Source organism: Rhyacophila brunnea, unplaced genomic scaffold (genome assembly GCF_057557595.1).
Source record: "Rhyacophila brunnea isolate RB1 unplaced genomic scaffold, BYU_Rbru_1.0 scaffold_19, whole genome shotgun sequence".
NCBI lineage: Eukaryota > Metazoa > Arthropoda > Insecta > Trichoptera > Rhyacophilidae > Rhyacophila > Rhyacophila brunnea.
The window spans coordinates 31,534,268-31,551,125 of NW_028232848.1; the positions used below are offsets into that span (position 1 = coordinate 31,534,268).

The 16,858-nt window shown below is 35.4% G+C and overlaps 1 protein-coding gene across 1 annotated transcript in view; it reads right to left on the bottom strand.

Moving 5' to 3' along the window:
• LOC147072909 (neuroendocrine convertase 1-like) overlaps positions 1 to 16,170 on the bottom strand; it is a 141,015-nt gene extending 124,845 nt beyond the window's left edge. Inside the window, exons 1-2 of the mRNA XM_085945891.1 lie at positions 16,075 to 16,170; positions 15,467 to 15,960 (exon numbers count right to left, since the gene is read on the bottom strand). Coding sequence (XP_085802017.1) covers positions 15,467 to 15,960; positions 16,075 to 16,170 — 590 coding nt within the window. The remainder of the gene's footprint in view (positions 1 to 15,466; positions 15,961 to 16,074) is intronic.
• Between the last annotated feature and the right edge of the window lie 688 nt (positions 16,171 to 16,858).

Consider the following 16,858-nt stretch of genomic DNA (forward strand, 5'->3'; position numbering starts at 1 on the left):
GAGTAGATACCTAATACTAAGGTCACCACGCACTTAAGTGTGCTTTGACTGAGTTTACAAAGACTTTCTATTAAACGTGCTCATGAAAGAGAGGAGCATAGTGAACTAACAGAAGCAAATGATTGTAGTTAATACAATATAATAATTATTAATAAACCATTTCTTATACTCAACAAATAATTCACAAGATTTTGAGAATAACAACACCTCAGATATACAAACATTATAAAAAATCGTATTTGAAAAAAATACAATACTCGACGGGATTTGAACCTGTATAACCACTGGTAACGCGCCAACTGTGCATTATCCAATTCTGCTACGAGTCTCCTATCTATTTACGACAATTTAAACTAGTATGTCATGCACGAAATTCTTATCAAATTGAGTTATTATTGACTATCGGATTTTATGTATTAAATCAAGGAATATTAATTGTCTTATTAAAATCGATAATAGTCAATAATAACGCAATTCGATAAGCATTTCATGTATGACCTACTGGTTTAAATTGTCGTAATTAGTCGTATTTTTTCAAATATGATTTTTTCTAGTGGCTATATATCTGAGGTGCTTTCAAGCTATGTATGTTCAATACAATAATATTGATTTGCTTAGAAATAGGGATAGCAACACCGGTATTTCGAAACCGGTATTACAGTATATTTCGATACCGGAATACCGGTTTTCAAAATCGGACAATATCGATATATTCGGTATTAAAAGTGGCAACAAAATGTGTTAACTAACATAAAGGGTTTAATATGACTGTATTTTTCGTCGGCTTACGCGGTGTCTGGTTTACTTCCGTTGCCATTCAAAGCCCTTGAAGATTTGAAGATCAGCAATGGAACGTGATATAATATATTAATATTTTAAATAGCTTTTTATATAAATATTATATATATTTATCAGTAAGTAGATACTTCTGTTTTTCGATATATTTTAGAAAAACCGGTATATTAATACCGGTAATAAATATAAAATACCTAAATACCGCTATTAGTCTTTTCATTCGTTATTGCAATCCCTAGTTAGAAAACTGGTTATTGTTTGAGATGTATTTAAGACGATACATCAGTGAAACGGCAAATAATTTTCAACTATAGGCCCGATGAAATTTTGGACTCGGTGGCATTCGGAGAGAGAACGTCGAGCTGGGAACACGTCAATTTGTTTCGTAATGGCGACGGGGGTATTAATTCTTAAATCGTGTAAAGATGACTAAAAAGGTTACCCATTTACTTTAAAAAGAAAACATGTCAATGAATATATTATTATTGTTACTAATAGAACAATAAACACAACATTAACTGGACGCATGTTGGATTTATAATATGACAAATTTTATTTTGTTCGGTATGCGTTATTTGCACCCGCGTCCCGCAATCCGCGCATCGCTAGCAACGATCTTTTTAGACTATGCTTCAACTGAGGTATAGCCTTAGTGTAATATTACTTCTGACTTTGTTTTGGAAAAGCTTTGAATATATTGTGATGTTTGATAAGATACACTTCAATTGTATATTTTACTATCATTACATCGCACCCATCTGAATCTTCATAGAATTATTACACACCACTCTTTTGTTCTCCTGATATGCCCGTCGCGATTATTTTTATATTTTTAACAATTTTCTCCTCGTTATGTGTTTTTTTTTGTGTACCCCAGCGATCTTTTTTCGCTGCGCAATTTGTTACAGCGGTTTTGTTTAAATGATAACCATTTTTTTTCTTTTGTGCGTAATGTACCTTTGTCATGCCACTTCTGAAATTTCTTTGTTGGGAATTTAGGTGAAAACTTTGCCGCGATAAAGAAGGGAATCGATTTATTTATACATGAGAAAATAAAAACTTTGGGTTCTTGCGAATTTTCAAAAAACTTCTAAAAGCTTCTGTTGCTGATTATATTTTGTACGTAGTACGACGATTCTTTCAATACGAAATTATTTATTATCAATCAAATCACTTTTACTTCTTGTATTTAATTTTTTAGGCCTGCCACTGTCTCTTATGTGTACTGCCACAACCATAATGCATCAGCAGGACTTGTAAGCCGACGCATATAGATTAAAACAATTATAATCAAAACACTGTTAAGTATTAATATAAGTATTTGTATTTTGGCGCCATTTAAACTTACTAGTGAATAAATACTAAATAACACCTAAAAGTGTCCATGCAAAAAATGCACTCTATTTTAATGTAACGGAAATTCAGTTGTCTGGAAGCTGTCTTTTGTAACTTATCTAGTCAAAAAAAATGTTACATTGAAATCGTAGCAAAAAAAATTGACAATTAATATTATATGATTTTAAATTCGTGTTTCATGTTCAACATACAAAATATATTAATCAGGTTTCAGTTGAATAGTCGATAGTGACGACTATCATTATTTTTTTCTTCTTCTTCTACTTCGGCCATATCCGCCCCTTAGTTGTAGCGTATGGACACCACGAGGCCTCCAAGAATCCCTGTCGCTCGGCAGTCTTTTTGCATCGTTCCAGGTCAAACCAGCATTATGTAGTTACGCCGTATAGGTACACTATATAGATAGTATTTTGCGGCCTTTCAGGGCGCCGGAATCTGATTGGCTTGAAAAACAGGCAAGCCAGGTTGAAATTTTCTTCTGACATCCGCAGCACGTGGCCGAGCCAAGTCCAATATCGCCTCTTTTCTCTCAGCGTGATGAGAGGCTGCTTGGTGCGTTATCTTATCATCTCGTTGCTTGTAAAGTCGTACCACCACACACCCAGTATCCGTCTCAAACATATGTTTTCCAAGCTCAGTATACGGTTGCTCTGAGCCTTCGTAAGGTGCCATGATTCGCTTCCGTAAAGCAGCTGTCAAAATGCAATTCGGCCGTCCAGGTTTTCTCTTGCTCTCGGGGTTGGGTATTAAAGCCTGCCTTATTGGTTTCTACTTCGAATTTTTATGCACGCAGCCGATCCAGCGCAATCGTTGTATTTTAATATGCCATGTGTTATTTTCACTATTGTTGGGTCACTAGTGTGGTGTTCGATGTGTAGATTGAGGATGATGATAATGAAGTCTACGATGTAGCAGGGTGAGATTTATTAGCAGCGTATAGGTACAATAGTATATTATACATGATAGTTACGAGCTAGGTACTTGGATTCGAGTGACATCTAGATAAATTATTCTTCGTTATTTATACAATAAAAAGTAACACATTAACATTAAATTCTGGTACATAATCATATTAGACTAATTATAGAATCAGCGTTTTAAATTGAGTAGCGAAATGAAATATTATTTGTTATTACAGTTGTAAGAAAATATGATACTATAAAAATGATTATTCGGCTAAGACATCATAATGGTATAATGTGCTGTGATATCATGTAATAATACACCGTCTCTTATTTCGCCAACCGACTTGCTGATCTAGCTCAGTTGTTTACTGGAAATGGATTCGCTGGGAATAAATTACTGCAGAGTAATTTAATATCTTAAACAATAGATATTTGATCTCTATTATTCTGCAGCTACACTATCATAAAACTCCCAGTTGCAACTGTATTTTGTTATTATGCCATTTCTAGAGTAAAATTAAAGGAAATTTGGCGACACACTGGTTGACAAACAATAATTTATACTATTGTAAATCATAGCACACACGATCGCCAAGCGGTAATGTGCAAGCAAATAATATGTCGTGGGTCGAAATATGGACAACAAACATGTTTTTTTCAATGTATATTTAGACCCACAGTATGGACCTAATAGGTTGAGCAAGTGGCAAATATTCACTTCTCGTAAACAACATCAAACGTCTCATAATAAAACCTCCACCTGTGGATGCCCATATTATGATCGTCTTAGGATCAAAGATAGAAAAAATATATAATATTTGTCTATCTCTTCGTTTGTTTGGTTATAATTAAAATACAACTACTAGAACAAAAAATACTGTTGAAACTTTAAGTTTATAGGCTAACTGGTACCAACAAAGTAGACTTTTAGTACATTTTTATCATGATTCTTGATATATCAAAAAAACTTCTGAGACAAGACGCAAGAGAAAATATGCACCTAGAAATTGTTATTAACAATTGGTAATACGAAATCAATGTATAATATTATGATATTCACTTTTCCGTTCCTTATTTCAATTGGGAGCCAATCGGGAGGGAATATCGTAGCCAATCGCCAGTGTATTAATAAATTGATATCTAAAGGGCGGACGTGCTCAGCGTGGGTCAAAATGGAGCTGTTTTCTATTTTAAAAGCATGATACTGGACATACCTTAAACGTTGTAGATACTCTATTTATATAATTTTGAAGCCATATTCTCCTTTATATTTATTTTAAACATTTAATGACTGCATAAAGTATTTTTATTACATAAAATAGTATTCTTTTAAACCTCTCGCTCTAATGTTTTAGAATATAGTCATATTTCAGTACATAACTGTGCAGTGGTGTTAAAATTTTTTACATTTATTAATTTTTAAACGCATTTATAAAACCATCAGTATAATTTATATCGACATTATTATAGTGAAATATTTACGATAAAAAATTATATTGATAATCTCTGTGATCCCAAATTTGACAAGAATTAGGCATTTTATTATTAAAAAAATGGCCAAGATTAACACGTTTGAAGATAATTCTAAAGATATTAATTATAAGCTATGTCTTTTACCATTCAACTTTAATAAAAATCCTATGAATAATGATTGCTTTATAATAATTATTGACCTAAGAATATGGTAGTATTTTTTTGAAATATACCATTTCTTTTGGCATTCCCCAGTGGTTAAACTACAACATAAGGCCGTAGCCATAAATTGACAAACTATAATTTAAGTAAGGAGTAAAATGATGTTAACGCGCGTGTTTGAACATGTACCTAACCGATTTTTTTTAACGGTTCTCACTATAAATACGCGCATTAAATTGTCACTATTTCTAAATAATGGAACTAACCAATGTATTGGGTATTTAATAAAATAAGCTAATGTGAAATGTCACTAAACGTACGTATCTACTAAATAATAATAAAAAAAAAACAAATAAGAGATGGTAAGGTATAATCCATAATCGGTAAACGGAATGCATCGCGTTACCAAAATGTCAAATTTTAAGAAGGTATATCAGTTCAACAAACGCATTGTTAGACATTAGTTAGAAATATATTAATTGTTCCATCGAGTTGTCTATTTATAAAGTTCGTGTGGTTCCATTTCTTTAGAATATAGATTACTTAGGTATGTTATATATAATGCTATAGAATTAAAGCTCTGGTTACTTTTGAGTATATAACTAGCCATATGATAACTAGTATAAAGCCATTCTGTTAAATATCTAAAATAAAATTTAATTGTACGCGAAATATTTTAGGTATTTTTAGGTAAGTACCGTTATATATTTTATTTTTAAGAATATTAGACAAATTTTACTGAAAAGTAAAACATGAAAGCAAGGCTTAGAGAAAAGCTTCAAAACTATGATAATGGGTTCGCGGAAAATTGCCTGACGTGAAGAATCGAGCGCCGATTAAAAACTAAAGAATATTTTAATTCCGGGATTTTAAGTATATATTCGTTTACTTTATGATGTCTGAAATTGTTCATGAATAAGCCAATAAGAAATATTGTTTACTTGTATTACTTATTCGATTGGCTATAAAGTTAAGTTATTCACAATTCTAATACACTGTTTACACGTGCATGGATTTACGGCTGATAGTACGTATTATCGCGGCATTAACAAGAAAATGCACGTGCAAACATGTACTGTCATGCAAGTTGCAAGATGAATCAAAAAAGCTCGGAAGCTGCTGAATTTTCACGCGAGAGTTTGTTCGATATCTGCGCCTGCGCAGTAGAACGATTGTGGCAAACTTTCCAGTAAAAAAACGGACTACATCGCGCAGACTCATTTTAAGGTTAACCAATTTTCACGACCTGTCAAATAGTACTACAAAATGATGACATCGCGTATCGTTTACTCTTGAAGAATGAGATTGGTGAGACAGTCAGCACTATTACGTCGTGTAAACAGTTATTATTGCGATAGTTTAAAACACACTATTGCTGCAAGTGAATCCATGCACTTGTATAGGCGCTATTAAGCTGGTGGCAGTATGTATTAATTGTTAGTGCAAATTAGTTGAACGTACAGATAGCTTCCCATGATTACTAACAAAACTATTATCTACCATTTACGAATAATGATATTATAATGCGCTTACCTTTCTATTGTATTTATACTTTATAGTGTTTAAGGTATTTACTAGGGGTTTTTACAAACACTATTCAGAACATTCAACATTTGTTTTAATTCTAATTGATCCTTTACTTAGTAGATACCTAATAAGGTTTTTTATTCTTTTGTTTTAAATTACTATAGAAACAATAATTAACTTTATTCGTTGTTTGTGTGTATTTTCTATCCGTGAATTCGTATAGTGCCTGTAAATGCCGGAAATGTCTTAAAAACGACTCAAATGGAGTACAAAACTTAAATCAATTAGAAATTGTAAATTAGGTACTCATAGTGACATAGAAGAACGTTTATAATCACTTTGACTTATCAAAAGAACAATTATTATATTGTTTGTGTAACGAATAATGACCACTTTGAAAATTGTGTTTTACAATTTTTAGTAGCGTTTGATAACACGAATAAAAATGTCCTATTCGGAATTACAATCGAGTTAATAATTCGAGTTTACAATCAGTTACTTAAGGGCGGACGTGCCCAGCGTGGGTCAAAATGGAACTTTTTTCTATTTTCAAAGCATGATCCTGGACATACCTTAAACGTTGTAGATAATCTATTTATATAATTTTGAAGCCTTATTATCCTTTATATTTATTTTAAACATTTAATGACTGTTTAAAGTATTTTTATTACATAAAATAGTATTCTTTTAAACCTCTCGCTCTAATGTTTTAGAATATAGTCATATTTCAGTACATCCATGTGCAGTGGTGTTAAGATTTTCTATATTTATTATTAATAAGCATTTATAAAACCATTAGTAAAATTTATGTTGACATAATTATAGTGAAATATTTACAATAAAAAAATATGTTGATAATCTCTGTGATCCCAAATTTGACAAGAATTAGGCAGTTTAATATTCAAAAAATGGGCAAGATTTACACATTTTAAGATAATTCTAAAGATATTGATTATAAGCTATGTCTTTGACCATTTAAATAATGTGATAAACATTCTACGAATATTGTTTGCTTTATAATAATTATTGACATAAGAATAAGGTAGTCTTTTTGGAAATACGCCATTTTTATTGGCATTACTCAGTGGTTAATCTACAACGTACGGCCGTAGCACATAAATTGACAAACGATAAATGAAGTAGGGAGTAAGATCATGTTAACGCGCGTGTTTGAACATGTACCTAACTGATTTTTATTTAAACGGTACATGTTCAAACACGCGCGTTACGTGTGAATTTCTTTTATTCATACCTTAACATTGCCGTTAAGTAAATAAAGTCGTTATTTACAAAAAAATATTCGAATTAAAATTTATGTAAGATAATGAACCGGTGGCAATGATTGACTTTAGGAAAAAGGTAGACACACTTATGTCAACAAAAAATAATATCGTAAAGTTATTAAAATAGATGGTGTTAGCTATTTTTTTACATCAATTAATCCTGTATAAAAAGCCATAAGAGATAAAATTTTATTTTTATTTTCAAATATTATGATTTAACTGTGTAGGAAAAACTTTCTTGATATGATTTAATTTTTAATTATTCTTTCGAAGGCTGATAATAAATAGCTTTCAACTATAGATAAATTTTCCGTTCTGTTACGATAATTAGCCAGTTGATATCACGATATTCTATAAAAAAACTTGATACATTTCCGTTCGGATTATTACAGCATTTGAACGCACAAGTATGTGTGTTACTGATATAATGGTTTATTATTTTTTAATCAGGAAGGAGTTATTGCTACTGTAATAAATTAACCTTGTTATTTGTCTGACGTTAACATGGCGATAACAACCACTCTAACTTCGGACTATTCATTAGTTAAGACATTCCCGGGTTAAAATAATTACAGTTTCTGCACATTTGGAATATGCCTGATTAAGACCAGATGTGGTATGGGGTGGGCACAGGGAACTCAGAAATAATGGGAACTGAAATATTTAACGGGTAAGGAGAAGCAGGCAACCGATCTCGGGTAAGGAAGAATACGGAATAAATTTAAACACCTGTCAAGAATACGCCATACGTCGATTACTAACAACTGCTCTCGGTTTATGCATTGACGCTCATTTAATATTGGTGTATTACACACACTATTGCACGTCTATAATGCATGGTTAATTTTCGTAGTACACTCACACATTCAAAACCCTGCGTCAAATTTACTCTATTGGTATATAGCAGGGATATAGCGTCGATCGCGAAGGTAGTTTTGGTAGGTCGTGGACATAATAATATATCACACTATTTCTTGTTCAAACGAGTCAAAACTACGTTGCTAACGGAGTTTAACATGAGATTTAAGGATTTCTCTAAATTAGAAGATGTTGCCACATTTATGTCATTCCCATTTAATGATAGTCTAAACGCGGAAGAAATAGCCATAAAAATAAAATTAGTCTTTAACTTTTATAAGATATCTATTTTACACACTTTGCCACACTTGAAGGAGAAACATTGACACTGAAATGCGATATGTTCTGAAAGCTAGAGCTTTAAGTCTTGATAATTTTTGGAGCCTAATTTGTGATAACTAATATCCACATCTTTCAAATCAAAGGTTGCAGCATATTTAACATGCTTTTTTGGTTCTAAATATCTTTGCGAATCGACTGTCTCTTCATTGAATGCAATCGAAACGAAGCATGGCTTACGATCGACTAATGATTTGACTGCGTGCTTAGGTCTAGCTGTAACTTCATATCACGTAACAAAATCTCGTAGCTGAAAATATGCAATGCAAAGTTTCGGATGAAAATAAAAAATAATTTTAAGATTTCTAATATTCGATATACAGGTAAATTGTCTAACTATGTCGAAATAACAGTTCATGTGTACTTAATTTTTTTTAGCAGTGAAATACCTAACAATTATATTATTGTCGTTAATTCGATTTTTTCGTATCGTTATTTTTTTAATGTATGAAATATCTGTTTTCAAAATACATAAATATAAATTTGAATTATAAAAATAGGGTTTTTATTGTTCTCGCATGATACAATTACAAGTGATATCAGTCGATCGCTATGAATAATTTTATCAACTAGTTGATCCTAGAAAGAAAAGTGTGACCACCCCTGGTATACCCCTGGTATATAGCCTATCGGAATTCTATTCTGTTCTGTAGGTGGGCAGTTATGCAAAATATATTATTTTTAAATTAGTAAGGAGTCATTGCTATAGTAGCTGTATCTGTTTTTCGTCTGAGGTTCATTTTATTTTCTACGGCACTCATGGCCGGATAACCACGCATACTTCAGATTGTTTAAAATAATTACAGTTACTGCACATTTTGGAACATGCCTGATTAATACTGGATGTGATATCGTGTAGGCATTGTTAATTAATGGTTTGCAAGGCTCAATTTTATATGTATCTCGTCTAATTGGTGGTGATGCAAAGGATTCTACGAAAAAATTTCATCCGATGCAAAGCTCGCGTAACACTATCATATCACGGAGTAATTTAGCAAAGGTCATCGCTTTAAGCTCATTAAGGAAGCTCTGCACAAGACGTCTTATCATTTGTAATAAATTTGACAGCCGCGCGTCTCAGAACAAAAGCTCTCCCGCATACCTCTCTATTGTCGCCGCCGCTGTGATGAATTTCTTTCGCCGGGCTCAAATAATTTATTTAAAACAAAGACTTACCCCTTACTGCCCCGTTTCTAGCGCCCAGCGCCCGAGTTAATATTCATTCTTCAGTCAGCAGATATTATTTATGTGCTCAATTTAATATTACGGAGGTGGCTCGGTTTACACTTTTTTTTGGTCGAATCGCTGAAAATAACGGTCGGTCGGTCGGAGGGACGATAAAAAAAACATGCGAACGCCTGCCTGGTAGATACTGCGCTACGCTACGCTTTGCAGAGCCGCCGTAAATTAGCAGTTTATTTACTTAATTATACGGAGCAGGTGAAAGCCTGCCATGGACGAGTGGCAGGGTGTCCTGTGCTAAAAGCGTGGGTTTCTAGTTCGATCGGAGTGTCCGCCAAATTCATAAAACGTTATACGTTATACTCCCTTTACAAGTGCATGGATTTACAGTTGACAGAAAGTATTATCGTGGCCATGACAAAAAAATGTATGGGTGAACTTGCATTATCCTGCAGTTGCAAGCGTGCATGCACAAATCAAAAAAGCTTGGAAGCTTCTGCATTTTCATGCGTTAGTAGGATTTTTTCAATCTACGCCTATGCAGTAGAACGACATTGAAGTTAAATTCCCTCCACAAAAACCCGCCCCGCACCACACTCGGTCTTAATCGAGAGTATCACGGGACCCATCAATTGGTGATGTGAAGCATCTAAAAATTGGCCTGGGAGTGTCCTGGAAGAAGATGCCCAAGACTTAGGTTACTACGCTCAAAGTGAGCTCTGACTGAGTTTACTGAGTTTACTCTAATGCAAAGTGCCAGGGAGAGAAAAAGCACATGGAATTTACTTTAAAGAAAAAGAAGCTACTATTTTATTATATCAAAGAACGAAGCTAATCATACAGGCAGCAAAATTTATGTGAAGAGATCTTCACGCCCGTAGTAGGACGCCGCAAATTTTTTGAATGCAAGATAGTTGGCCTTAGTAGCAACCAGGTCGGATGGGCCGATGGGTCCAACAGCTGGTTGGACCGACCTGAGCATTTCCTCTCGTTCGGAGCACATACTCAGACACTCCCATAGGATGTGATTGGCATCCTGTACCTCCCATCCGCATGGACATGTCGGATGGCTTGCAAGTCCAAGCTCAAAGAGCCTGCCAGCGAAACCACCATGACCAGTCACAAATTGACTGGTGTAATGGTCTGGAGTCAAATACTTGGTTATCTCCATTCGCCACTGGATGTCTGGAAAAAAGTTGTATGTGTGCCGGCCCTTGGTGGATTCGTCCCACTTTCGCTGCCAGGTCTTAATGGCCGCATCAAGCGACATGAGTCTAATTTTGCGCTTCAATAGTGCTAATCTCTCGCCGGCTTGTCGAGGGGGGGGACGAGATGGAAATCACCAACGTCGGCCTCCTCACCTTTGAGGAGCAACATTGAAGCGCCGCTGACCTGAATGTGCAGGTCAAGTGGGAGAATACCGGCCAGGACCGGGAGCGCGTCGGTTGAGGTTGTACGGTAGGCCTTGGTAATAAACAGGAGCGCGCTGCGCTGTCCTCTTAAAAGAGAGCTTCTAAGATTGACACTTTTGAGAATGCGCGGGCACCAGGCACTGGCGCCATAAGCCGCAATTCCCATAAAAATGGCGCCGTACGCGATCTTGAGCGCCCTTACTTTTAAGCCCCATCCTTCACTAGCCATGCGGCCGACCCTCTGGAAGGCCACCCCAGCCTTGTGGACTTGGGTTTCGGCATGGTGTTGAAAATTTAGCATGGTGTCCAGCTTGACGCCTAGATAGGTGACGATCTTCGACACTTTCACTCTCGTGTCACTGAATCGGACTGTGGGTGGTCTCGAGCAGTTTAGTCGTCCCGGTCCTTTGAGAACAATGGCTTCTGTCTTGGAAGGTGCGAATGATAGTCTATTTAGTTTACTCCAAGCCTCAATTGATGCTAAGGCTTCGCCAACAGTGCTCTCAATCTTTGCCCTGCTGTCGGCTTCGACCAGCAGCAGCGCATCATCTGCGTAGGCAATGACAGTACAGTCGGTTGGAAGCGGAATTCTAAGGAGATCGTCGAAGAGTACGTTTCAGAGAAGGTGCCCGAGGACTGAGCCCTGGGGACAACCCATGCTGGTGTTCCTCTCTAATGTTGTTGATCCAACTCAAAACTCGATGGATCTATTCGTGAAATAACTTCGAATTGACGCGAACAAATTTCCTGGTAGTCTCTTCAACCGGAGCTTTCGAAGTATAAGAGGCCAGGACGCACCATCAAACGCACCTGCAATGTCCAGGAAAACTCCTAGGACGTATTTACGGCGAGAATTTTCAGCAATGGTAATCACGTTCCTTATGGCGTCGACTGTTGATTTGCCTCTTCTGAATCCAAATTGCTTGTCGGAAAGCGGCGAGTGTGTCTCCAGGTGGGCTTCAATCCTGTGGCACAGTAGCTTCTCCAGCACTTTGCCCAGAGCGGGCAGAAGTGTTAGAGGGCGGTAGGCTTTAGGGCTAGACGGTTCTCGGCTGCCAGCTTTGGGGATTGGCGAACCTGCCAGCAAAAAAACGAACTATACTCATTTTGAGGTTAGCCGATTTTCACCACCTGTCAAATAGAATCATAAAATGCCAACATCGCGTCTCGCTTCCTCTTGAAAAATGAGATTGAAGAGACAGTCAGCACTTTTAAGTACGAGGGTGGGTCAATAATTCCTTAGAAAAAAGCATTAAAACCGGTTTTATTTTTGTATTTTTTTTTTATTTCTCAACATTATTTCCTTGGAGCTCAATACACTTGGTTAGACGTTTCTCAATTTTTTTTAAACCGTCAGAAAAATAAGTTTTCGGAAGGTCCTCAAAATAAGCATTTGTCCGATCGATGACTTCTTCATTTGAAAAAAAACGTTGTCCACTTAGCCATTTTTTTAAGTTTGGGAAAAGGAAAAAGTCACAGGGGGCTAAATCTGGCGAATACGGTGGGTGGTTGACCAATTCGAACTTCAATTCTTCAATTTTAGCCATTTATCGTAAACATGTGTGAACACGGGCATTGTCCTGATGAAAGAGAATTTTTTTCCTGTTTAAATGAGGCCGTTTTTCTTCAATTTTGTTTTTTAGCTGGTCCAATAAAGATGCATAATAATCCCCAGTTATTGTTTTTCCTTTTTCCAAATAGTCAACGAAAATAATTTCACGTGCATCCCAAAATACAGTAGCCATAACCTTACCAGCTGATTTTACGGTTTTCGCCTTCTTTGGACATGGTTTGCCTTCGCAATCCACTGCTTTGACTGTTCTTTCGTCTCGAGAGTATAGTGGTGTATCCATGTTTCATCTACAGTCACAAAGCGACGAAAAAATTCATCCGGATTGCGTTGCATGAGCGACAACAGGGCTTTAGAGGCCACCACCCTACTGCGTTTATTGTCGACTGTGAGCAAACGCGGCACCCATCTTGCAGAAATATTTTTCATGCCCAATTTGTCATGTAAAATAGAAATGACGCTACCTTTTGAGATCCCTGTAACCTCAATTATCTCACTCAACTTTAATCTTCGGTCACTTAACACCATATCGTGGATTTTATTGATCATTTCTGGTGTAGTCACCTCTACAGGACGTCCTGAGCGTGGTTCATCCTTTGTTGATGTACGACCACGTTTAAATTCATTTAACCAGTTATAAATAGTTGCAAGTGAAGGAGCAGATATGCCGTGAACTAAATCCAACTCATTTTTTATTTCCTTTGCTGTTAACCCTTTTATATTAAAATGTTTAATAACAACTCTAAACTCAATTTTCTCCATTTTCCATTTTTCCATTTTCCACAACCAAATTTTTTTTTTAAATGTACGAGAAACACACAACAACCCGACCAATCTGATTGAAACTTCGCAGCATACTGAATCGGTAGTGCCGCTGCATGAAAACAAACCGCTTGCAGTACTAGTCGCGCCACCTTTCGGCTTTTCTAGGGACTTATTGACCCACCCTCGTATAAACGATGTAATGAGATATTTTTTTTTTTACTGTGATTCTATATTACAAAATCACGATACATGTACAAAATATTTGATCTGATAGGAAGTAGAGAGTTTAAATGTATGAAATTGAAACAAAGAAACGACAACAAACTGGTAAGTATATTGTTTAAGTTTGCTACGAGTGATTTTTCATTGCAAGTTATCCACTGTGATTTCACATTCACCTAATTAGTTACTTACCAGTAGCGTGCACTGACTTTTTCGTGTAAGGATGAATATCTTTATACTTTTTTATACATTTGTATCAAAAACAAAATCTCCACTCTGTGGAGGCCCATAAATAGGATCGGACATGGTAAAATAATAGTTTTCTACATATTGCTGCATGAAAGCAACAGTGAGAGAAAGTGAAAAGGTTGATTCTGAGATAAATATGCCAATCGATTGCTGAAAACTAATATGACTAATAAGCTACCTAATGATTCAGTGAGATTTTCATTTTAAACTGTAATACTTACCACTTTTAAAAGAAAAATAACCATTGGTGATTTTTTAAATATTGTCATGTAACTTCAAAGCAACAGTAGGGTAAATGAGATATCTCACTGTTAATGATGGTATACAAATAAACATATAGTTCACTCTCTTATTTGTTTTGACACAAATATTTATGTTCAATTAACTCGAAACTAGTATTGTACACTTATCCGACTGTGGCGAATAGACATAGATTTAATATTTTGTAATTAATAGCGAGCGGCCGATGAAACATGAGTCACAATTGTTTGATGTTTATGTATAGAGAATATAAAACTTAAAACCTTCTAACAACCTACTCCTACGAAAAAAATGATTTAAACATAAGAAAAATGTGTAGATACAATTGTTTGTTTGCTATTACAATATTACAAATTATAAAAAAATGGACAAATGTGAATTTTAAACACCTATATGTATAAATACGTGTTGTTAAGGCGATGTCTTTATCTACCAGAGGCACCTAGCGGAAAAATACGATACTTGCAATTTGAGACATTTTTTTGATAATTTACAATTTTAACTGTGATAATTAGTAAAAATATGTATCTGAAAACATTAAAAAGAAAAATATGTTTTATTTTAAGTCAAAATAATATAAACTTACAATTGTAAAAAATGAAATAAAATGTGAATTTGTTGAATTGGACGCCATCTTATTATTAGATGAAGAGGTGGTATTGTGGCCACCCAGTTTGTTTTTTCTTCATAAAATACGAGTTTTTATTCTAACTGCTCTAAATTTTTGCCTAAAATGAAGATAAAATATTAAGTTTGTGTCTGCTAAAACGAGGAACCAAAAATAAAACAATTGAATTATATTATACATGTATTTCTAAAAAACCAAGTTTTCCTATTTTTGAAAAATGTGAGGGTAATATAGCCCCCATCGAAATTTACAAGATATTTTTGTCGATGATAGTATAGACTACTAACTAAGCATTAAATATTACAGAATCACTCAAACAATTTGTAATCTTCTCATTTTTAATTAGGTATTTAAACAAAAATCACACATATTCATTTTTTTCGCACGATGTGCATTTTCTGTGTGCCTATAAGTGACAAATAAGACATTGAATCCAAATTTCACCATGTCGGTTCATGGAATAAGGTTCCCTGCAAAACATGCATATCGTATCAGCATCTTCAAGAGGCGCACCAGGAGTTTCCATATCGGATATATCCGAGGCAGAGTTCGGAGGCCCAGATTCTTCAGTTGTTTCTGAGTCAGAACTCATGAGACGTCGTTTTGCTATATTGTTAGCTCCTCTGCCTCTAGCATAACCACGACCACCACCACGGCCTCGGTTAACCCTCCCATGACTAGGCTCAGCTTCTTCCATTACTGATTGCTTAAGTTCAGCTTTCTTCATAGAATCTTCTAAGCCAGCTTTGTACGGCGACCCGGTCACGAGAGCAGCCGACGATGCCTTACGTCCCCTGTTTGAATTCTTCTTTTTAGGCTGTGGAACTGGCACAATATTTTCATGCAGTACAAGAGGGCTCTCGGATGACTGTGGAGAGCGAAGGGTTTCTGCAGTCATTGACGGAATTTGGCTGATCAAGAACATTCGGAGTTGAGATGGATTCAGATACTGTAGGTTCAGTAGCTTCATACTCTGCTGCGATCAAATCAGCATTATTAAATATATTTCTGTCGAATGGATATATACCAGATACCTTGAATCCATTAACAGCTATGCTTGCTGTTTGACATTGAATATATGACTGACCAAACAGCTCGGCAATGTCGTTTTGGGTACTCCAAACTCCTTCACCGCTTTTTTGTAGCCCATCTTCTTCTCCCGCACTGCAACTACTGCACTCATCATATTCTCCTCGCTCCATAATTTTAGTTTATGCTTGTTTCTTGGAGAAAGATTCATTCGTGGCATGTCTGTAAAATTATAAAAATAATAGTTTTTACTCGAGGTAAAATGGTTGTAATATGGCCCCCGGTGCCAAATTACATACAACCATGGGGGGCCAATATATCAACAAACACTGTCACGGTATTTTTTGAATTATAATTTAAAATATTGAAGACTGAGCGAACAAACTTGAAAATATAGATTTCACGTTCCTTCGATGTAAACAAAATCACTTCAAAAGTCTCTGAATCCTAAAAAGTTCTGAGAAAATATTTTTTTTGTGCAGGACGATAAACTTTCACTTCACACGTTGTTCCAAGAATGCCCGACACTGACGACGCGTACGCTTCACGTGGAGTAATCGTAATTCCCTAGACTCGTGGTACATAGGAGAACGATATGTCATGATACACCGCTAGATGGCATTATCAGAAATACGAAAATCTTAGGGGGGCCAATTTAGTAGCAGGGGGCCATGATGCCACCTATTCCTCTATATATATTTTATGGTCATATTTATTATTATATATTTAGTTTTCTAAGCATCGCTTAAGAGATCTTTGACTAATTCATAGTTTTAATATTTTTAATATTTATTTAAAAAAACATCGATTTTTATAACAATGTAAATGTGTATAACTTGAAA